The sequence below is a fragment of the Arachis ipaensis genome, chromosome B07 (assembly GCF_000816755.2).
Source record: "Arachis ipaensis cultivar K30076 chromosome B07, Araip1.1, whole genome shotgun sequence".
NCBI lineage: Eukaryota > Viridiplantae > Streptophyta > Magnoliopsida > Fabales > Fabaceae > Arachis > Arachis ipaensis.
The window spans coordinates 36,374,855-36,398,809 of NC_029791.2; the positions used below are offsets into that span (position 1 = coordinate 36,374,855).

Sequence of the window (23,955 nt, forward strand, 5' to 3'; positions counted from 1 at the left end):
AACAAAATTCTGAAGATTTGAAAGAGTGGTTTTGTTGGAAAAAGAAGAATTTGACAAGGAGTTTGAGCAGTCATGTGTTTAATTAATAGGATCATTGCTTGTTTTATGAAGTTGTCTGAACATTGTCCTTCATAAGGTCTTCCATTTCATGTATCAAATTCCTTGTACAAGAGTCTTTAAAGTTCGTAGAGATTCATGAATCATGACTAATTGATCATGTAGGCCTGGGAATTTCTTTATTTTCTTAAATAGTTATGCATCAATTTACATACTAGGCTTCAAGGTTTAATATTGAACGTTCAAATGTCATTATGTTGTTTATCTTGTAATTAGTGTTTCATGCAAGGACCATGTTGTTACCTGATTATGATGATGCATCCACTGCAGATTTGTTTGTGCATTCTCGGTTTGGATTGTGAGTAAGATTTTGGGTGCAAGAGTTGGATTTCGTGTTGGTGGATGTAATCGTATAAGAGACATTGTCGTGAGGTTTAATAAGGTTATTCTTCTTCGCCTTAACTCACTAGCTTATTATCATAGTAACAATTTTGATGCCAAGGGTAATTGATGTATATTGACTGAAGAAATTAAATAACATTTTCCTCTAATCTCTCCAAGTTTCATCTGAAATGTAATATTTCCTAGGCTATCAAATCTTTGATGAAATAGCTATGATGAGCTTAGTTCCTATTTGGCCAAGATTCTTCCTTCTATTAACTAATTTTTTATAAAACAGTGTGCAATAAAAGTTGGTTTTGCTGCATTTTGTATAGAATTAATTTCTAATTATCATCATCTAAGTAATTAAAAATCATATCCTAAAACAAAGCACTTTCCTGTGGAACTATTAAATTTTTTTATTTTTATTTATAACTCATTCATGTCTCGACACTCCATGAGTGGAGAATTATTACAATAATTGGACTCATCAGTTGATACTAAGAGAAGACAGATAAATTCACATTTTCAAAAATTAAAAACTCTAAAATAAAACAAAGAAATGTAGTATTTTACTCAAAAAAATACCAAACTCTTAAATAATTCTGACTTTAGTTCGTGACATTCCTTCTAACTAATGTTTTTGTTGTGTGACATAGATTGAGAATACTACCACTGAAAGTGGTTCTAAACTTCTAATTATCCCTTCCCAAATTTATTCATACATGGAGTATTGTGCAATGTCCATCCTTATTATGAGACGCTTGGCTCAATTGATTTGTTTTAATTATTCTCCAAATCCTAAATTATGCTTCTTTTATTCTAATGATTTATTTTATTTTATTTTACCTTTTTTTTTGAACCAGAATTGTGTCTACAAAATCTGATGCATTATTATGTTGATTTATGACATGAACAGGGTGCTGTGGAATCTGTATATGTTAGTGAAATTAAAATCATCTTGCGTCATTCCTTGGTTGAACATGTTGCCGGTGTTAGTTCTTTGGATCCAAAATTGCAACTATCAATATGCAAGTTAGAAGTTGTTACGAGACCTTCTATTAAAAGCCCTGCAAAGAAGAAAACTCAGAAGTCCCGTGCTCGTAGTTCAAGCAAGGGAAAGGGAAAGGGAAAGGGGAATAAAAAGTGGATAATGATAAGCAACATTGCCAAATATTTGTCTGTTTGTGTGACAGATATAGTTCTAAAGGTATGCATTTATATCATTACAATTTCCTTTTAGTTTGCCCAAATTCATGTTGACTGTAGTATTTTTAACACTGCTGTGTGTGTATATATCAAAATTTATTAGTAGAATTATTTTCTTTGCCAGGTAAAATAAAATTTTAAAATATCATGTGTACTTTTATATTTAAACTTGCTTGTATTTTTTTTGTTTAGACCTTTTTAGACGCTTGTCTTTGGGTCACTCAGAGTCTCTTTTAAATGACACAGACACCTAAATTTGCACTTGAGATAAGGGAGTTGAATGTGGATATATCTAAAGATCAAGGGTCTGAAACAAAATTGTTTGTTAGGGTAAACATTTTGCCCATTGGTGTTCGTATTCATGGGCCTCAAATGGGTGATCAATTGTCCAATCCTACAAGAAAAGGGTACATAGCTCCTAACCAAGCATCTGCTACAGCTGCAGAAAAGTCTTCTGGTTCTTTTATGTGTGAAAAATTCAACGTTTCATGTGAATTTGATCATAATAGGTACTATTCTTTCCGATATACTTTTTAATAGAAAATATTAATCTTTCACTTCTTGGATATGTGGATGAAAAATAGGAAGTGGACTTGTGTGTAAGACAAGAACAAGTTGATATGAAAGGAGATCAAAGGGAAAAAGTAATAGTTTCTTTTTTTTCAAATAAATGTTCTACAAGGGTCTACAACATATAACATAGAGAAACTATTACCTAATAAACATTAATTTACTTGATGATTGTTTGCCTGAACTTTGGTTTAAATATTGTTATCATATATTTTCTTAGATATATTATTCTTAGTTTGCAAGTCTTTAAACTATTTTTGTGAGGACATTAAGTTAACTCATTTGTCAATTCTAATATGAAAATGTTTTACTTGATAAAGTATCAATCAATTTCAATATCCTTGGTTTTGTTATATTGCAATGGATTCTGACTATGAACAATGCTAGTTGTTGATTTTGTTGTCAGATAAATATTGATGGGAGCTTCATATTTTAGTCTTGGGGTCATCTAATATGGTTTTTAAGTACTTCATATTCTTGGGAGTTTCAATTTGTTAGCAAATGAATTTTGAGTGCTTTTTCAAGAGGATGAGCATGTTTTGAAACGCCTCATATTGACTAGAATTGCATACACCAATGAGTACCAGTTTGAGTGCTACTCATTAAAAAAACAAAGTCCAGCTTTTTCAGATGTTGCCATTGTAGTGAGCTTATTTAATTTTATATTTAAATACTTTAATTTTTCTTTTTTCTTAATATTTAATTTTATCCATCCATTGCTCCTTAACTATTCTCTTTCTTTTATCCTTTGGAGACAGTGAAGTAGGTACCATTATTAAGAATGTGGATATTTCTATTGGAGAGATCATGGTGAATTTGAATGAGGGGATTCTGGTTAAGAAAAAGAGTTCTTTGGAATCTCACTCTACCCCTGATATAAGTACAACACCAAGTGAAGATTCTATAAGCATACAAGAGCCATTAAGTAAGCAGCAAAAACTTGCGGCCAACATTTCTAAATTTCCTGAGAAGGTTTGGTTTTGATTTTTTTTTTTATACTTATTTGGTAACCTTTTTGCATTTTTTTTTAAATCACGATGTGCATTTCTAAGCCTTATATACTAGAAGAAAATATATATAAGTTTGATAAACAACTTCTCTGTTTATGTGGGGTAGAATTCTTGCAACTATCCTCAGATAATAAAAAAGACAAAAACATATTAAAATCTTAGAGAATACATCAATATATAATATATGAGGTGCATTTTACTTCAACTATCCTTACTTTAACAATTTCTTTAATTATCATTCATGTTTAAATATTTCATTATTATCTACCTTGCCAAAATATCTAGAGATTAGAGAGCTGGAAAATGTATTATCCTCCCTGTGGACAATCATTAGTTCATATTTTTTATTTAAACCTATGATCATTTTTTGTACTCTTCTTTTTCCATTTATTAAAAGTAAAATTTAGTTGGTATCTTGAAGTGAGTGTTGGGTTTGCCTTATAACCATAGATTATTCTATGATTACAAGTTATAGGAAAAGAAAAGAAGCTAATTGTTTGTGGAAGTCTGCTATATAGCTTTGGTTGTAGTATAATTCTCACACCTAAATGATTTGTTATTCATAAAAGTTTAACATGTTTAACATAGGGAAATAGTAAAAAGTCTTTTAGAGGAACCTTACTTTTAAATATGTTGATATTAGAGGCTTTGATTCATTAATAGTTCTTTTTGGTTTGTTCTTGCATTTAAAATGTAGATATCATGTTTTGGATATCTTTTCTTAGCTTGAGACAAGTCTTCGGTCTTTTCACCATAAACATCTTTTTGATATAGTCTCTCTTTCAAAATATGCTAGATGTTTTCTAGGTTATTTAGTTTCACCATATTATTATATCTAGTAGTAGCTCATCATGTTTTTCATGAAAGGGTAAATAACACATAGACTATTTGGTTAGAAATCTCAACTAGTTACAAAGTTGTATTTTTTGAAAATACGAGTTGTAGGTTGTCCCTTCTTCTAACTAAACATTTTTTCCTAGTTGTATTGTGTTGGCTCTGTATTTTTGAAAATGCCAAACATTGTCTCTCTTAGGTGCTTTGGCTTGACTCTTAGTATGGTTTTGTTTTTTTCTATTCTATCAACTCACATATAAGCCTGAATGCGGGTGTAACTATTTTATGGAATTTGCGCCTTTTCTTTGGTTCTTCCCTTCTTGTTTTTGTCGTTCCAAATAGTAGAATAAATGAACTATTAAACTCCTAACCGTTTTTTCTCATTAAAAAGTTCTCTTGTTTATGACAAACAATTCCATAGACTTCGATTTTTCTTTTCTGTTTTTTTGCCCTTCTTTTATGTTGAATTGCATGGGTAATTTTTTTTTGGCCTTTTGACAACTTGCTCAAACATTATACTTCTTCTATCCATCTATAAGTGTCTTCTTTAGGCAAATTAAGTCAATTTTTTCTGTTTGAGGCCATTTCGTGATCAATCTTGATTCAAAAACTTTAAAAGACATTATACATAGACAATGTGAATACATTCTTTATTAGTTGCCATGCTGTGGATAACTCTAATTTTTATGGTTGTCTAATTTCCCCCAAAACAAGAGACATTTCCTTTTTAAACACTGATTTTGCTTAGGGAAAAATGTGAATTCTTGCAAGTTACTCAAAATAACCTTTTTTATTGTAAGATATAAAAACATTTATGTTTCTTTAATTAAAATTTTTTAGAGAATTAATCTTGGCCAAGATATTAGAGCCTTTATGATTAAGTAGTCTTGAGTTGGGTTCTTGTTCCCCTAGTTCTTCTAAATAAAAGTTAAATATCGAAACTAGGGAAGATAGTTCTTGGCCTTTGGTACTTCATGCCTAATAAGTTTTTGCAATTGGGATGTGTTTAAATATAAATGCATGTGTATACCTTTACCTAATAACTCATGCCTTGGTATCTTGCTTTTGTTTATTTCGTTAATTTAATTTGGCAATTTTAGACCCTCTTGAAAGTAAGAGCACTTGTTTGCTTTACCATCTATCAATTTTTGTTTTAAAAAATTATATATAGTGGTTATTAAAATAATTTTAATGTCAATTATTGAATTATAATGTCATTGATAGGTCAGCTTCAACCTGCCAAAAGTGGATGTAAAATTTACCCATCGGGAACATGGTATTTTAGTTGAAAACAGTATCACGAGTATCCAATTGAACATCAACAAATTTCGATCCATTGAGGATGTTGGCGAGATCACACAAGTTGATGTCCAACTGGTGTTTACTGAAATTCATGTATGGAGTATGTTTATTAATTATTAAAGTTCTTGTGATATGATTTTTCTCTTTTCATCTTGTTTCTGGCTAACAGTTTTCTTTTGTACGATTGATACTACAGCTACTTAGAGAAGCTGGTTCTTCAATGTTGGAGATATCCAAGTTGGATCTAATATTTTTTGTGTATGTTCCAGTACAGGCAAGTAATTTGCACTCCACATAAGCATCTTCTGTGCTTGCAAAAATGGTACTTTTTTGTGTTTAATCAATCTATTAAGTAGAAGCACATGAAATTCCTACCAAGGTGAGAGTATGCTTCTAGGCTCTTTGAACATCTACAAAAGTACTTATAGGTCATCGACTAAAATGGCTCTCCCATTAATGGTAGGATTCAATATAGTCCTTTTGGTATGAAATATACTTCATAACAAAACCATAGTTTAGTCCCTAATAAAATTTTGTTCACCATATTAGTCTTCCAACAATGTTAGTCATAAAATTGGCCCTAAATTAATTGAAAACAATTATCACATTATTCATGTAAATAATATTTTTACCATATTAGTTATGGTTATGGATTAATGTGATAGAAATCTAATATTTGAATGTTACAAGATTAGAAAAGTTGATCTATTCACATGGATTGCCTTCAGTAAGTATCTATTAGTCTCTCTAAATTGAATGAAAAACATTATAATTTCCATAAGCATATTTTACCAAGGGTCAGGATTAGCTTACAATTACATTAAGTGTAAGTCTTGTTAACTTGTACCATTAAATAACTTTTGTTCTGTTTTTTTCCAAGAATTGTGAGTTTTATCAATCTAATATTTAAGTTAAGATATTTCACCACATAGATCAATTTAAAATTTTATAAAATTTGGAAGCTGTTTAATTTTCATCTTACCACTTTATTGATGTATAATCCAACACTAAAAGTTATTTTACTGTATAACTAAACAAAATTTACAATGAGAGTAAACAGATCCTTACCTTTTAAAATTTATATATGTACATAATTAATTACAAATCAAAATGAATAAACTAATTATCACGAAAGTACTACTACTTAATTTCCATTATGTTTATTCAAGTTTTGATCGATCTACTATGTTTATTTTATAACCATCCACTAACTGCTTTAAAATTAGCATATTTTAGTCTTTTATGAATTATAACTTATGTTTAATAGTAACAGACAAGAGCTTATTTAAACTTTATAACACACAAAAAAAAGGATTGTGAGGTTTATAAATCCTCTCACCTCATTTTTACTTAGAGGATTCTAACTTTATCAAAAGATTTCATATTTTGCATTTAACTACTCTATTGCCATAAAGTACAGACTAGTTCTTGCTGACTAGCCTCATTGGTTTTCTTAGAAGGAAGAAAGACAAAAAATGAGGGTATTTAACTGAAGCATAACTCTCTTGGTTTTAATGAAAAGCATTCTAATAAGGAAACTATAAAATATGTGATTCCGAATCATGGAGCATGATCACTTTAGGGGGATATTTATTTTTCTGATTGTTTTTTGTGTGTCTTTCTTTCTATAGGTTCTTGTTTTGCTAATTTTTTTAACAAGGATCATTCATCCTTCATATCTTTGCATACCCTTTCCTTTTTAATAATACTTATTATTGTTCTATTTGTAAACAAAAGTACATGTGTAATCTAATTCTTGCAACTTTTCCCTTTTGGGTTCCATGTGTTATGGTGTTGTTCAATATATATTATATATTGTAGATTTACGATTCTTTGTAGTTTTTGGGTACACTGATCCTTCAATTTGGTTTTTTTGTTTTTTTTTTTCAGTCATTGTCACCTATTAGAGCTGAAATTGAAATTAATCTCGAAGGTTTTCAATGCAATATCCTAACTAACAGGTTAAGGCATTGGTTGCTTCTCCATTTGTCCAAGAAGAAAAGAATGGTTCTTCAAGAAGATTCTTCTGTTGTAAAACCAAAACCAAAACCAAAAACAAAATCTACTGATAAAATGGCTATCAAGTGGAAATGTACGGTGTCAGTTCCTGAGGTGACAATAATGCTTTTTGATATGGCTGGATCTCCGGCGTACTATGTGAGTGCTTATGAATATGGTTATCACTATTTCATAAAATAGAAACTTTTTAAATGTTGAAACATTATCTTGAAAATTATTAGATTTCTCACATTTTGTAATTAACAACCAATTTCATTTCAAATATGACTTTTTGGATGTCTTGGGTGCGTTGGTCAGTCCTGAATTAAATGACTTGTTTAAGAAATAAAAAAGATTCGGATCAAGTATTATTGAGAACAATTCATGCATCGGGTACATAGATATAATTTGAGTTTTGTTGAGAACAATTCATGAATCTAAGTTTATTGAGCATGTGTTTAATGTGTGGCATTAGAAACATGAAGTCTTAGATAGACAAGTATACTTAATCATGAAAGTATGCGTGCAATATGTATATATTTTCTAATAACAACTATATAAATAGTGTTTCTAGTTTATTTACTCCAACAAGCAAGGGCTTATTCAACATAACACGATATAGCCAAAGGATCATTTTCTATTATTGTGAGCTTATTGCAGTTGTTGTTTTCCTTTTCATGTATTGCTCTACATTTTCAAGCTCCAAAGGATCATTTTCTGTTGCTGGATTTTAGTTTTCTTTAAAGGGCATTAATTGATAATTTTTATTGTAGGAAATTAAGTTACTCGGTGGTTTGTGTTTGATTTTTTTTTTTTTTTTACATTTATTTAGCTCCTTAAATCTCCACTAATGTTTATTCAAGATATGCTGTTTTGGATGACGTTATCTTTTAATACGTCTTAGCCATATTTGTTAGCTTAAAGATTTTTGTCAAAACATTCATTGGCAAGCATCCATTTACTATTTTCAAAATCTAGGGTTGCTTACAATCATCGCATCTAGTTGCAAACAACATTTCACATATGGGGACTACTGTACACTTTGAACTTGGTGAAATAAATCTTAGCTTGGATGATGAATATAAAAAGTGCCTGGAAGAAAGCTTTCTTGGCATGGAAACAAACTCTGGCTCCATTATGCAAATTACAAAGGTCAGTTTGGACTGGGACAAAATGGACACGAAATCCTCCGAAGAAGACAGTTCTAAGGGTATGCAAAGTTTATCAGTTACTATAAATAATGTGCGAGTTGTTGTATCTGTAAAGCGTGTAGAACCATTAATAGCAGTAGCAATGCCCTTGCAAGCATTATTAAAAAGCTTATCTGCTTCAAAGAAGAAATCAACTCAGATCACAAAGCCTCCTCCACCAAAACCTCCGTCTGGAAAGGGAGCTAAATTGGTGAAATGCAATCTGGAACAATGTTCACTGTATATATTTGGGGAGACCGAATTGGAAAATGCAGTTATTCCAGATCCCAAGCGAGTCAATTATGGTTCACAAGGTGGTAGGATTGTAATAACCGAATCAGCTGATGGTACCCTGCGCACTGCAAGCGTAATGTCCAATAGTGAATACCCAAAGCTTAAGTACTCTATCTCTCTTGAAATTGTTCATACAAAGTTGTGTTTAAATAAGGAAAAACAATCCACTCAAATAGAACTTGAAAGGACTCGATCCAATTATGAGGAATACATAGAGGAAAATGATAGGCCAGTGACAAAGGTGGCTTTATTTGATATGCAGAATGCCAAGTTTCTACAACGCTCAGGTGGCGTTAAAGAGAATAGTACCAGGTCACTTTTTAGTGTTACTGACATTACTGTGAGGTGGGAGCCCGATTTACAAATATCACTGATGGATTTTGTTCTTCGATTGAAATCTGTAATGCATAATAGCAAGCTTCAGGAGCAAGGTAATGAGAATGTTGAAGATTTGTCTAAAGCTAAAGATGCTCCAATACCAGAACCAAGACATGTTGAGAAGAAGAAGAAGAAAGAACAAATTTTTGCAGTTGATGTAGAAATGCTAAATATATCTGCTGGGTTGGGAGATGGAGTTGAAGCAACAGTTAAGGTGCAATCAATTTTCTCTGAGAATGCTCGCATAGGAGTGCTCCTCGAAGGACTTATGTTTGGTTTTAATGGGGCTAGAATCATCAAGAGTAGTCGAATGCAAATTTCACGAATTCCTAGTAAATCTATTAGCTCATCTATTGGCCCAACCTTGGATTGGGTAATTCAAGGACTTGATATCCAAATTTGTATGCCATATAGACTGCAACTCCGAGCTATTGATGATGCTCTTGAGGATATGTTGAGAGCTTTGAAGCTAATTATTGCTGCTAAGACTAGTATAATTTTTCCTGTGAAGAAAGAGAGTTCTAAAGTCAAGAAACCTAGTTCAGGGGTAAAGTTTGGATGCCTAAAGCTTTTCATACGCAAGCTAACTTTTGATATTGAGGAAGAACCTATCCAAGGATGGCTCGATGAACATTATCATCTGCTAAAAAGGGAAGTGGGCGAGCTAGCTGTTCGGATGAACTTCCTTGATGAATTTGTATCAAAGGCCAATCAAGGGTCGAAATCTAATAATGATGATACTACTACTGTTAATTCTTCTCAAGGAAAGAATGTTGATGGTAATGATATTGAAGTTAATGCAAGTGACTCTTCAACTATTAATTCTATGAGGGAAGAAATTTATAAACAATCATTCCAACAATACTATCAGGCATGTCAGAGCCTAGTGTTATCAGAAGGTTCAGGTGCTTATAAAGATGCTGGCTTTCAAGTTGGTTTCAAACCGAGTGCTTCAAGGATTTCCCTTTTGACGTTATCTGCATCAGACTTGGATGTAACCTTGACAAAAATTGATGGTGGAGAAGATGGGATGATTGAACTTCTAAAGAAGCTTGATCCTATCATTCTTAAACATAATATACCATTTTCGCGAATGTTTGGAGCAAACATTGTCTTACGCACTGCTTCTCTTGTCGCCCAGATTCGTGATTACACATATCCTCTTTTCTCTGGAAGTTCTGGCAGATGTGAAGGCAGCGTTGTCTTAGCTCAGCAGGTAATATTGACAATCCTGATTTCTTTCATCATTCTTTATATCTTTTTCATTAAGTTGATTTCATATTTTTACCACCAAGTTAAGGTTTAATAGGTTCTTTTAATGCTATTTCAACTAATAGCTTATGGTGTTTTACAAATTGGAACTTCTATAATAAATGGTCCAAAATTCAGTTCATACCATTCTCATCCTTCAAATAAAATGTGATTGGGGGATCTGTATATCTCACAAGTATATATAAAAATAATTTCAAAAATATAGTTAGAATACTTAGAAATAAATGACTATGTAACTAAATTAAAAATACTATTTATTTATGATAAATAAAAGAACCAACAATAGGAAAACAAAGATAAATAATTTATATTCAAACTTTATCAAAACCATATAAACTTGTAATAATATTTGAAAATTCTTCCATTTTAGTATATGGTTTTTATGTTTACTCTTTTTCATTATAGTGTTCACTATATTCATTAGCTACTTTCCTTTTCCTTCGCAAATAATCTCTTTATCTAGCATTCCTTTTTTTGTGATATTATTATGGTTGCGATTAAATAGACACTCAAAATTACAAACAACATACTCTTAACTGACAAAAAGTTTGAGTATTTATTTACCTTTAGCTTATTAACTTGGAATTTTATCTAGATATGAACTTTAAATATCATGCTATTGCTATTGTAGAATGCACTTCCTTAATTACATTAGGGATCACTAATGAGGCCAATTGACAGTTATGGAAAAATAGTAGTAGTCTCTATTTTTTGGAGCCTCAGACAAAATAATGTAGAGCAAGAGAACACCAACTTGAAATATAAAAGTGTCAATATTTAATGGCACATTTTTAATCTTAGAAATTGTATAATTGATAATTGATAAATGAATTATATAGGGATAAATATTGGAGCTCGATATTTAGTTATAAAGAAATTATGTCTTGTTGGAATAATAATGGTTATGAAATATGAAAAAATAAATAATTAACTAAAAAAACAAGATACTAGCTAGTTTAACCATTGTCTTTTTGTCCACATAACCATTAGTGCTCAATTGAACCCTCACAAAAATTAGTACAAATTTGCTAATAAATTGATATGTTTAGCTGCCAATATTTTATAGTGTAACTTTTTATTTGAAACTTTTAAATAAAATTTAAAATACTACAGAATATACGACATATTTGTGCATGATTTGCACTTCAAACTGATAGGACTTAAATGAGTGGGCATGTTAGATATAAAACATGTTCTTGTTCTTTCATAAACTTTTGGAAGAAGGATCCATGATAAAGGATCCTAATTATGTAATAAATATGAAAATGAAATATTGTTTCATATTACTTGCAACTGAAAAGAAATAAGTTTGCTACCACTTTAACTCAATATGATTTTCAGTTGGGAGATTGTCTACTTGATATTCAATCTGATCATATTTCTATTGTTTCAACTAGGCAACCTTCTTTCAACCTCAAATGCTTCAGGATGTTTACGTTGGAAAATGGAGAAAGGTTTCCATGCTTCGATCACTTACTGGTACTACTCCACCAATGAAGTCATATTTAAATTTGCCAATACATTTTCAAAAGGGTGAAGTGTCATTTGGTGTGGGTTATGAACCCGTTTTCGCTGATATTAGTTATGCTTTCACAGTAGTAATGCGAAGGGCTAATCTAAGTGTCATAAAACCTGGTCCACTTATTTTGCCACCAAAAAAAGAGAAGAGTTTACCGTGGTGGGATGACATGAGAAACTATATCCACGGAAAAGTCTCTTTAACGTTATCTGAAACAAAATTTCATCTTTTGGCAACTTCAAATCCTTATGAAAAGCTTGATAAACTTGAAATTGTAACAAGCTCTATGGAAATTCATCAGTCAGATGGTAAAATTTATGCTTCTGCCAAAGATTTCAAGGTTCTAGTGAGCAGTTTGGAAAACTTGGCAAGTAAGCAAGGTTCTGAAATTCCAGCAGGTGTGTCTGGTGCATTTTTGGAAGCTCCATTCTTTATTCTTGATGTTAGAATGGATTGGGATTGTGACTCTGGGGACCCCATGAATCATTTCTTATTTGCACTTCCAGCTGAGGGAAAGACTCGGGAGAAAGTATTTGACCCATTTAGATCCACCAATTGGTCCCTTCGGATGGACATATATTTCAGCTCCTTTCTTCCTTCGTTTGAGAAACAATCCTCATCCTCAATGGCTGGAACCAATACCCGTCCTTCTCATAATGTTTCACCTGCTTACACAATTATCAAACTTGGTGCTCATGATCTTGCATGGCTTGTGAAATTTGGTAACGTGATGTACCTCCCTCCACATAAGTTACGTTTGTTCTCGCGTTTCCCTCGTTTTGGAGTTCCAAGGATTCTTAGATCTGGTAATCTTGCAATGGATAAAGTGATGACTGAATTTATGATCCGTATAGATTCCACACCAACTTGCATAAAGAACATCCCTTTCCATGATGACGATCTGGCCAAAGGATTAACCCTCACGATGAATAAGATGAAGTTTGAAGTATGTTTTAGTAGGGGTAGGCAGAAGTATGATTTTGAAAGCATTCGTGACCTTTTGTCAATTGTTTATGAAGGTGTCGACTTACACATGCCCAAAGCTTTTATAGATAAAGAAAACTCCACTAGCATTGCTAAATTACTAAACATAATACCAAAAACCTCTCAACCTTCAGCTGCATCTAAGGACAAAGCTAACTCTAAAGAAGGTGACATTGTCATACAAAAGAATAATGATGACGGGTTCATATTATCTTGTGATTACTTCATTATAAGGAGGCAGTCTCCAAAGATTGATCCTGCTAGATTACTAGCCTGGCAAGAAGCAGGAAAAAAATATGTTCAGCCAACCAATGTTCGGGGTCAACCTGAAAAAAGAAATGAAAGTGATGAGCATGAGCAGTCTGACCCAAGCGATGATGATGGTTACAGTGTGATAATAGATGACAATTGTCGTCGTGTGTTTGTGTATTGCCTTAAGATTTTATGGAACATTGAAAACAGAGATGCTGTTTGCTCCTGGATTGCTTGTCTAGCTAAAGCTGCTGCACCTTCCAAACCTTCTCCATCTCGACAGTATGCACGGAGAAAGCTTCTTGAGAAAACCAAACAACATGATGTGAGTACTAATGCAAACCAACAAGATCAGGGGGCTGAAAACCAGCAAAATAATGGAGCGAAAACCCATCAAGATGCAGTTGGAGTAGTTGAAAGCAATAAAGAATCAGAAGCTGAAACCCATCATGATGCTGCGATTGGAACTAAAACTAATAAGGATGATAGAGTTCAAGAAAACCATCAAGAGGAGATTTCTAAATGCCCTCCCGCTAGTAATATATCAGACTCTTCCTCTTTTCAAACCACTGAGACTTCTGGATCACTTCCAAAGCCACCAGATTTGACTAAGGTGGACAACTTGACACCTGGTGAGTATCATATATATATTGCTGATAACCTTTTGCTTGAGTAATTATGTTATTTCACTAATTCATTTATTTCCAGCAAAAAAGGAAAATACAGAAGATTCAACAGAAGGGACTCGACATTTCATGGTGAATGTTATTGAGCCACAATTTAATCTGCACTCAGAGGATGCAAATGTAAGTCCCAATTATTTATGCATTTTGAATTGAGTTAAATGGCCAAAATTGGTTTGCTTAAGGAAAATTCATTCCCATGACTAGAAACTTTAATTGATATTAACACGATATATATTTTCTCTTTTATTTTTGATTATTTCGAAAGATCTTACTTTTAGAAGTAGCAGCCAACTCTGCTTTTTTGTTAAGATCTATTTGAATTTGGTTCGTGTAATATATTCAATTTCTCATTAAAAAGTCCAAGCTTTTAGCCCACATGTTGTTTTCTTTTTTCCAAGGGATGTGTTAAAGTATGAAATCATTAATGTGCTTATACCTAGTATAAGCTTTTGGAAGAAATCATTCTTTCCATTGTCATAGGAATTTCTAAAATTTATCAGTCATGACAAAAGACAAATTGCAATATGAGTGATAAGAAAGAGATATATTCAAGATAAGTATCAAAGAATACCAATGGAGGAACAATAAAGGATTTCTAAATTATAAGAAACTTTACTATAGAATAATGGACATATAAGTCACTGAGGATGACCAATAGACCATGTTAAGATTATAAATTTTATGTAGTAAATGAAGAAAAGAAAGAGTAAAGATGATTAATATCAAAGTTGATATAGTATATTTTGTAGAGATGGGATGTAATATACAATATAATGTATTAAGCCTTTTTTATAATATCTATAATCCCTATTCCTAAATTACTGAAGAAATGAATAAACAAATCCTGAAATGTAGAAAAAAATATAGAAAAATATGGAGATCAATCCTAGAAGACTAATTCGTATCATAACTTTTCAGGGTAGATTTTTACTTGCTGCTGTTAGTGGTCGTGTCTTGGCCCAATCATTTCAATCGGTCCTTCAAGTTGGTCAGGAAATGATTGAGCAACAACTTAGCACTAAAGAACTGCCTACTGTTGTACCTGAAATCGCTTGGAAAAGAACGGAGATGTCTGTTATGTTGGAGCATGTGCAGGCCCATGTTGCGCCAACAGATGTTGATCTTGGTGCTGGAGTACAATGGCTTCCAAAAATTCTTAGAGGTTCTCCAAAAGTAATGCGTACAGGTGCTCTTCTTGAGAGAGTTTTTATGCCTTGTGATATGTACTTCCAATACACGAGGCACAAAGGATGTACAAACGAACTCAAGGTATCTTTTTCCCCACCTAGATATTAAATGCCTGAAATTTCAAGGGTTAATTTAGTTCCTTAGGTTACATCTCATAAGACAATTTATTCTAAACGGTTAATCATTAGGTAACCATTACAATTTTGTTAACTTGTCGTATTAATTGACACATTAGTGTGCCATGTGGCATGCACACCACATGGCATAAATGAATCTTTTTTTGAAGTTTTATGGATCGAAACAAAACAGGCTTGCTACTTAATTGACCAAATTAGGCCTTTACTCTGTAACGTGTACATATATCTTAGAATTAATCATATGTATATCATGCATCTTTTAATAATTCCGGCAAGATAGAATGATTTGATTCCTAGGTAATTTGATGTTCGCGAGTTCTTTCCTCATGTTCAATTGTGCATGTACATGTATAAATATATACATATGTAACACTATATTTTAAATTCAACTGGACTAGAATTCATACGCAATACACTCGTACCTTGCTTGTTCACTTCAAGGAACCCTTAAATCTTCCTCGATGACATTCTTGTCAATCAAATGTTGTCTTCCATAATCAAGTGTCTCATTTTGTATTGTTTCCCAAATAAGATATCCAATTGAATTGAGTGGGCCTAGCACAATAAGAGACTTATAATACACCCCTTCCATGCATAAAGACAGATAAATGCTTGTGACCCAACTAACAAACTTGTAATAAGCCTTCATATAGGAATTGTGTAAGAACTTAACTAGAAAAATTAACATCGATGGATAATAGTTGTCAAATAGTATTTAATTAAGTAAAAAAATTATGTCTGTAATTTGTTGACAAGTTTTGCATCCTTGCTGCAGGTGAAGCCCTTGAAAGAGGTTAAATTCAATTCTCACAATATAACAGCAATAATGACATCTCGCCAATTTCAAGTCATGATGGATGTACTAAGCAATCTTCTTTTTGCACGCATTCCAAAGTATGATCCATTTCTATGTCAAAAAATTTCTTATCTGGACACATGTTTAGCAATCATCATGGGCATACTCACATAACAGTTTTGGGGGAGTGTTTAAAACCTTGAATAACGTTAATAGAATCCACTTTTATTGTGAGTATGTCTAAGGATGTTTTTGTGTGCAAGAATCTCCCTCTACCTTTATACTCCTTGATCCTTTCTATGTTTAATAAATATTGTATACTCTTATAGCATGTTTAGTTTGTGCTTTAGGTACTCATTCTTATGTTTTTTTATATAACTTTTGATACTATAAATAAAATGGTTTGAATATTCCTAGAGCATGCATTAAATATGCTCTAGTTTCATATAAGAATTTTTTTTTGCTTGCCACAGTAAAAAAAACTATGCACCAAATTATTGGTAATTCACTTTTGAATTAATGTATTTAAATACAAATTATTGATCAAAAGATGTATCAAATTTTCAAAGTATTCTATGTGATGTTTCTCTATCTGTTTACCTACTTTACATACTGATGTATGTTTATATCTTTTATTACTGTGTCAAACTTAATAGTACCATAAAATTTGGTTGTTGAAACTTATATGTGCTGTGTAGCTAGGATCACTATTATTTTTTGGGGTTACTTTACGTCACCCATTACATATTTGTGTCATGTTTTCTTTTTGCAGTCCTTGATGTTTGAGGACACTACAAAATTCCTCTTTGAAAACTTTTATATTGATTTCCTCTATTGTTCATTTTCTATGTTATTTTTTGTGAAATATGCTTCTTATTGATGGATTTGATATTTAATAATACATAACCTGGGTAGATTAGTTATGTAATTATATATATTTTGATGCTCTTTTTCCTTTAAATAAAATTCAAGATATTTTCTATTTATATGAAAAGTTTCTTCAAAAAAAAATTGAGTATATTATTGTACACAATTTAGGCCTCAAAAAAGTAGCCTATCACTTTCTGTTGAAGATGATGATATTGTGGAAGAGGAAGCAGCAGATGAGGTGGTTCCTGATGGGATTGAAGAGGTTGAACTTGAAAAAATCAATCTTGAAGTGGTAGAGAGAAAACAGAGGTTGCTTATTGATGATATAGGGAAATTATCTCTTTGGTGCGACAATATTGGTGACCAGACTCTAGAAAAGGAAGATGAGTGCTGGATGATAGATGGTGGGATACCTTTGTTGGTAAGTAAATCTTATTAATAATCCATAGAATTTCGTGACCTGGTAGCTTGACTCCAATTATAAATGTTTGTCTTTTAAATTTAGGTTTTTTCTATTAACTAAATTTGTTTTACAGATCTTATTATTCCATATGGTATAGACGTATATTAATTGTCATTTTAAAGAAATTTTCTTTGTTAAATATATTTGATAATCTCATATTTCAATTTAATATTTATTAAGTATTTTTTGTCACAAATATGGTCAATTTTAGGGAACAATAATTTGAATCTTGACAACATATGTACTTGTGCATATTTTTGTGAAGAACAAATTTCCATTTGTAATCGAAGTAGTCCTATTCTGCTGGCAGATCCAAGAATTGAGAAAAGAACTTGTAGTTGCAAAGAAAGCAAGGAAGGAAGCATATGCATCTCTAAGAGTTGCTCTGCAAAAAGCTGCCCAATTGCAACTAATGGAAAAGGAAAAAAAGAGCAAAAGTCCCTCCCATGCCATGCACTTATCTTTGCAAATCAATAAAGTTGTTTGGAGCATGCTTATTCATGGTAAATCCTTTGCTGAAGTTGAGATTAATGACATGGTAAGTTCTTTTCTGCAAGCTTTAATGTGTGTCTCATTCTATAATTTAGTTTGTTCACTGAAAAATATTTTTAAATGTGAACTTCTATCATAATATCAAATAGAAATAGGTTAATGATTGAATGACTCTTCTTTAGTGTGCTCATTTGCACTCATCACTTTATTATAATAAGATTGGGTGAAAATAAGGGAAGAGGCACTCTTCATTCTATGGTGATAAGTCAACTAGAATATTGATAGAACAACTTATTTTGTGTGTATTCATTTGGAGACTCATCACCTCGCCATATATGGAATGTGGTCAAAGTGGAAACCGTATCCTATCAAATAAGGAGGAATCAATGAGTTCCCAAATGAGTTTACACAATAGGAGAGTTGCAATGGGATAAGTGGTATAACTGGCTAGATTTAAATGAACTATGATTACAAGACACTTTAGTGAATGTGGTGGGATGGCCAAGAACGAACAATGTGTCCCTCTCCACTCAAAAGTTTCATTTTTTTAATTCACCAAATTGGGAACTCAATGGAGGGGAAGGGAGGGTTGAACAAGAGTATGTAACTATTGAAAGAAGTCATCCATTTTTTCATTGCATAACCAAATAAGGGAATCCATTCCTTTTACTTTGTTTTTCTACCATCCTGTTAGTGTCTTCTTCCCATTGTATCAAAATCTTCCAAACATATCCTTAAAGTCTTGCTTTTTATGTATATGTACTAAATAAATTTTAAATGCAAAAAGATTTGAATTTTCTCATTCAACTTCCTTAGGTGGACTACAAAACCTAAGCTACTGTAATGTCTTATTCTTGATTGTTATGAGGGAAAGGGACAGTAGAATACTTACACAGATCTTCCTTTATTTTCATGTTCGTGTTTTCTAACTTCTAAAATTCATTTTTTCTTTTGTCTGAATTTTCAAGAATATGCTAATTCGATTTCTTTTTTCTGCTAACCACTTAGATTTACGACTTTGACCGGGATTTCAAGGATGTGGGCATTTCTCATTTCACAACAAAATACTTTGTTTTCAGAAATTGTCTGGCTAATGCCAAGTCTGATACAGTTTTGGCAGCTTGGAATCCTCCGTCTGAATGGGGAAAGTATGTACTTTTCTCTGGAATTTTCTTGTACCTATTGGTGCTTACAAGACAACTTTCTAGGGTATACTATTTTACTGGGCAAGATTTAGTTGTTGCAGTATTAGTTTTGTCATTCCAGTAATTATCTTAGTCATTTGATATAACTTAATTTTTAATAATTGAAAAGAATTGTCTTGGAATAAAGAGACATAACTAGAGAAAGTAAGGAGTATAAGGCATACTTCTAATGCAAAAATCATAACAAAAAATAAAGAATTCAAAATCAATGTAATAGAGCTTTTCCAACATGTTTTTTTGATAATTTTTCTAATGTTTCTATTTTCTTTACCATCTCTTAAGCCTGGATAAAACTATTTTCACAAATCCAAGCTTTCTAGAGAATGAATACTTCTTTTGTTATCTTTTATATGTTACTTTCACTTTTGGGGACATTCTTGGTAATTATATCCAGCTACATATGTATAAAAAGGTGAATATGATGATAGACAACTAGAATATCGATAATAGAAAAATGATTTGCCATTAAATTTTGCTTGACCTTCACAATTGGTACTTGTGTAAACATTTCCTCAACATTTTAAACAATCGAAACATTTGAATTCTATGTTATAGAATTAGATTAAGCGTTTGAAACATAAATAGATATTAATAAAATGTGCTCATTAACCTGTAAGTTCATGTGCACAGATAGTTGTAATATATTTGTAGTAAACATTACAGTATTACTACAATCATTTTCTAGTTGTACATAAAGGCTTAATGAACTTCCAAATTAATACAAGCAATTCAAGGAATATCTTTATATATTTTCTTAGAATCCACTTAGGTATAAACGATAACAAATAAAATTCCAATGCCTTACTTTTCATGTTTTCCTTATTTTCGAATATGTTTGCTTCCACCAGAAAAGTGATGCTTAGGCTTGATGCAAGACAAGGACAACCAAAGGATGGAAAAGCTCCCTTTGAACTTTTTCAGGTAAGTGTTTCCTTCAGGTTCTTTTGTTTTAAAATACTAGAGATAGATTAAATGAACAGATTGGTAACATAATTATTTTTGAGTCATAAATTCTGTTAGTTGTCAATATATCTAACACATTAAATGGTTCCAAATCATCAACAAATCACAACATTATAAATTAGCCACATATAAGCATTCAGTTTTCAAGCATCCAAAACATCTATTATCCACAATCAAGTCCTAGTAATATAGATGAACACTTCATATATGAATATACACATAACTTAATACACCTTAGAACATCATAAATCCTTTACCCGAACCCATAGGAGCCTCTTAATATGGTCTATGGCTAGTTATAAACTACACGGTCATGTTCTTTCTAACAAGTCTTCATAAGATAAGCCTTACGAGTTATTCTTACACATACCATATGGAGCTGGAGGGAATAAATACACCACTATCTATCCTAAGTTGATTTATCGCAAACTTCACAATCATTGTTGGTTGACTTTATAATGAGTTCATTAGATGCTCACTTGAGCATTATCATCACGTGATTGAGAGTCTAGAAGATTCCTACTAAGATAATGTAATTTACATGTGTTAAGAATCAGGATAAAATTAAATCATAGCAAAGAGTTTTAAATATGACCTTGCTGTCCTCTTTCCAAACCTAGTCTTATTTTCTCCATCCAACCACTTTTCATCTCTTGCATTTTCTACATTTTTGTTCTTTTCCCTAAGTTTGCTACACTATTCATCCACAGTCGTTTCCACTACACATCCACTGCCTCCTCTAGCATCTGCTGCCTCAATGATCACCTCGTCGTGCTTCTGTCTTCGATCCATCTATCACTGCTATGTTGTTTTAATCATTTCGTTCAAGTCTATTACTTAAAGATGAGAGAATGAGAGTATCCCTAAGAGTTAAATCCTAATAATAAACTCTAATGCTGCATTCTGCAAAACTGTCCGCTGCTAACCCCACTTGGGTAAGTTTTAGGAATCCTGGCATGGAGAGAATTGTTGAAATAGAGAATTCACAAGCTTGCAAATGGAGAGAATTGTTGGATAAGTGGTTCTGGAACTACTGTTTTGCACCCTTTTTTTTTTGGCAAAATTATAATTTTTATTAGCTTTCAAAAGACATTGAAACCACCTTAAATGGACTCTGCTAACTGTTATGGTCCCATTAGTGGAAAGATATCATGATTTGTAACATTATTGCTACCAGTTTTTTTCGGCAAATTTTGCCTAGGAATCCTTGAGAACTAGCTAAGATGACCAACATGAAAGTTATGCTGCCTGATTTCCCCTTTTCAATGAATCCAAGTTTGTTCCAGTTTAATTATTGTGACTCCTTTTGAATGGATCCTACCTTAATCAATGTCTTGTATTTCAAGATAAAGCTCAAAGAAAACAAAACAAAATACATTATGGGCACCGGTTGAAAAAGTACTTTGGCAACCCTGAACCTAAATGATTTATTTTCTACGGTAAATTGACCAGTATACATTCACCTCCCTTGTTTTAAACAGATCCTTATACACATGCTTGTCACATGTGTATTAATATTCTTTTTATTTTATTTTGTTTTATTCAATTAGAATGACAAAAATGCCCTTCATAACAATGTTAAAAGAAACAAAGTTTTTGTGATTCTTCTGCTTTCTTGATGAGTTTTATATGCATAGAGATTGTCGGGTTAAAAGTGACTTTTTTTTTTCAACCTATTTTTAATGCCATTTCAATTTGATGATGCAATAAAGGGGAGGTGAATGTATACTAGTCAAATAGAGGGTGGTGTGTAATTTTGATAAACTTTAAGGAGTGTGAGTGTAACTTACCATTTATTTTATTGTTTGGTTTCGTACATTGTATCAGTTATAACCAACTAATATCATTCTTCACTTTCCTTAACTTATCATTATCTCTTGCTTTAAACTACTCATTTATGTGTAGCAAATAGATTTAGTAACTTATTAGGAACTAATCCTAATAGATTTAGTAACTTATTAGCAAATCAACTACAATTTTAAAATTTTCATTGATCTTTCCTAGTAGAGGCTTAAGATGGTTTTCCTTTCAAGGAAACATAGAAAAGGTACACCCATATCTCTCCTTGTCATTTGCTATTGCATGGAAAAGCTTTTTCTCATGCAGATGTAATTTCCATCACTTTGGCCAAAATATGACGTTATTTTTAACCTACCTTGTATAATTGCTTTTGTTTTTGTTGAGGAGGGTGGGATGGGAAGGGATGAGAAGCATACAATAATTGTTGCAATATGAATTGCTCTAATAACTATTGGTAAAGAAATGACTAATTGATAACTTTTGCATTCCCTAGAATATTCCATTCATTTGTTGTGTCTAGAATTGAGAATCTATTGAGTACAAAAGCATTTCAATCAAAATTGTTATTTATGAGACATTTTGTTGAACTTGACTCTTGCAGTTTGTTTACTATAGTTTACTTTTACATTATAGGTAGATATCTACCCCCTTAAGATCCATTTAACAGAGACAATGTACACAATGATGTGGGGGTATTTCTTTCCAGAAGAAGAACAACGTGATTCTCAACGTCGAAAGGTTAGTTAAGGATCTTGCAAACTTTATCTCACCAACAGTAATAAAATTCATGGTTTGTCATCAGTTAATAATGATTATCCGTACAGGAGGTTTGGAAGGTTTCAGCAACAGCTGGTGCAAGGCGTGCAAAGAAAGGTGATACCTCATCCTCAGCCCAAGCCGATTCAACTCAGGTGACTATTTAATAAAATGTCCAGTTCGTGTCTCTCAAGTAATAATGTTAATATAATTAGGGTCTGAAATATGGGTACTCTTAAAGGCCATTGATACTAGTATCTACCTAATATGGATACTTGAATACTTGTTGATCAAATATTATATTGAAAAAATATATCTAAATATAAATTAATCTTCATGAAACATTAAATGTTGCAAAATATACTTGATTTATGATTTAATTATCTTTTTTGTTAGAGTTATGCTCGCGTACTTGTACCTATTTTTCTGCAAAATTTTCATTCTCGTACAACTAGTACAAGTACCACGTCCATATCTATGCAACATTGTAAGTAATGCTAATTTAATCTACATCGTTCGGGTAACCAAGGAAGGTTTTAGCTTCTTTTCTCATGTTTTTCCTATTATCCAAGTTTATATGTTTTTGCATGGTAGATTTGTCATAAGGAGTTTGGTAACGTGCTTGTAGGCATCCAAAGCTAAAAATACAAAGGAAGAAATATTGGCCGACTCTAGTGAGGATGAGGCACCTAAAAGCAAAACTAAAGGTTCTAAGCCTAGTGACGAGAAGAAGCCAAAAAAGATGATGGTTTTTCATGAAATCAAGATTAGCCAGGTTAGTGGTTGTTGGACGCGGTTTGAAAAGTTGTCACTTGCCATCTTCCATCTGGTCACTTGTTATCTTGCATTCTTTCTTGTAGGTTGAGTTATCGGTTACATATGAAGGATCAAGATTCGCCGTAAGTGATCTGAGATTACTAATGGATCAATTTCATCGGGTAGAGTTTGTTGGGAGTTGGCAAAGACTCTTCTCACGAGTTAAGAAGCATGTCATCTGGGGAGTCCTGAAATCTGTGACTGGAATGCAGGTGATTTTTTCCTTCTTAGTTTATCTTGATAACATATTTGGTAGAAGAATTGGTTTTGATATTCGGAATGTGATTTTCGGTCATTTGCTTTTTGAAGCATTTGATGTAACACCCTATCACACAAGGCCTCACGCTGCAGTTGTAAGTTAAGGGTGACGAGACATTACGATACCTAAAAACAAAGAAACATACGTAGTATATGAAGGAATATAGTTTAACTAGGAGCCTGTGAAGGAAAGATAAACCAAAGCGACAACCAGTATCACACTCAAAACGTTAAAGCAAGAAAACTTATATATAGAAACAACAAAGAGATGTGCT

At 32.2% G+C, this 23,955-nt stretch overlaps 1 protein-coding gene across 6 annotated transcripts in view; it reads left to right on the forward strand.

Annotated features, from left to right (window-relative positions):
- LOC107609328 (protein KINKY POLLEN-like) overlaps window positions 1–23,955 on the forward strand; it is a 30,331-nt gene that overhangs the window by 1,054 nt on the left and 5,322 nt on the right. Inside the window, exons 2-21 of one of the 6 annotated variants that reach the window (XM_016311242.2) lie at window positions 388–499; window positions 1,358–1,648; window positions 1,894–2,156; window positions 2,976–3,189; window positions 5,286–5,456; window positions 5,560–5,637; window positions 7,254–7,520; window positions 8,340–10,439; window positions 11,893–13,882; window positions 13,959–14,056; window positions 14,855–15,205; window positions 16,037–16,155; window positions 17,096–17,348; window positions 17,701–17,928; window positions 18,891–19,030; window positions 19,936–20,008; window positions 22,484–22,588; window positions 22,675–22,761; window positions 23,235–23,381; window positions 23,467–23,634. In XM_016311242.2, the coding sequence (XP_016166728.1) occupies window positions 388–499; window positions 1,358–1,648; window positions 1,894–2,156; window positions 2,976–3,189; window positions 5,286–5,456; window positions 5,560–5,637; window positions 7,254–7,520; window positions 8,340–10,439; window positions 11,893–13,882; window positions 13,959–14,056; window positions 14,855–15,205; window positions 16,037–16,155; window positions 17,096–17,348; window positions 17,701–17,928; window positions 18,891–19,030; window positions 19,936–20,008; window positions 22,484–22,588; window positions 22,675–22,761; window positions 23,235–23,381; window positions 23,467–23,634 (7,255 nt within the window). Of the gene's footprint in view, window positions 1–387; window positions 500–1,357; window positions 1,649–1,893; window positions 2,157–2,971; window positions 3,190–5,285; window positions 5,457–5,559; window positions 5,638–7,253; window positions 7,521–8,339; window positions 10,440–11,892; window positions 13,883–13,958; window positions 14,057–14,854; window positions 15,206–16,036; window positions 16,156–17,095; window positions 17,349–17,700; window positions 17,929–18,890; window positions 19,092–19,935; window positions 20,009–22,483; window positions 22,589–22,674; window positions 22,762–23,234; window positions 23,382–23,466; window positions 23,635–23,955 lie in introns of those variants that run through there. The other 5 variants (XM_021107636.1, XM_021107637.1, XR_002351401.1 and 2 more) reach the window with 5 other exon arrangements.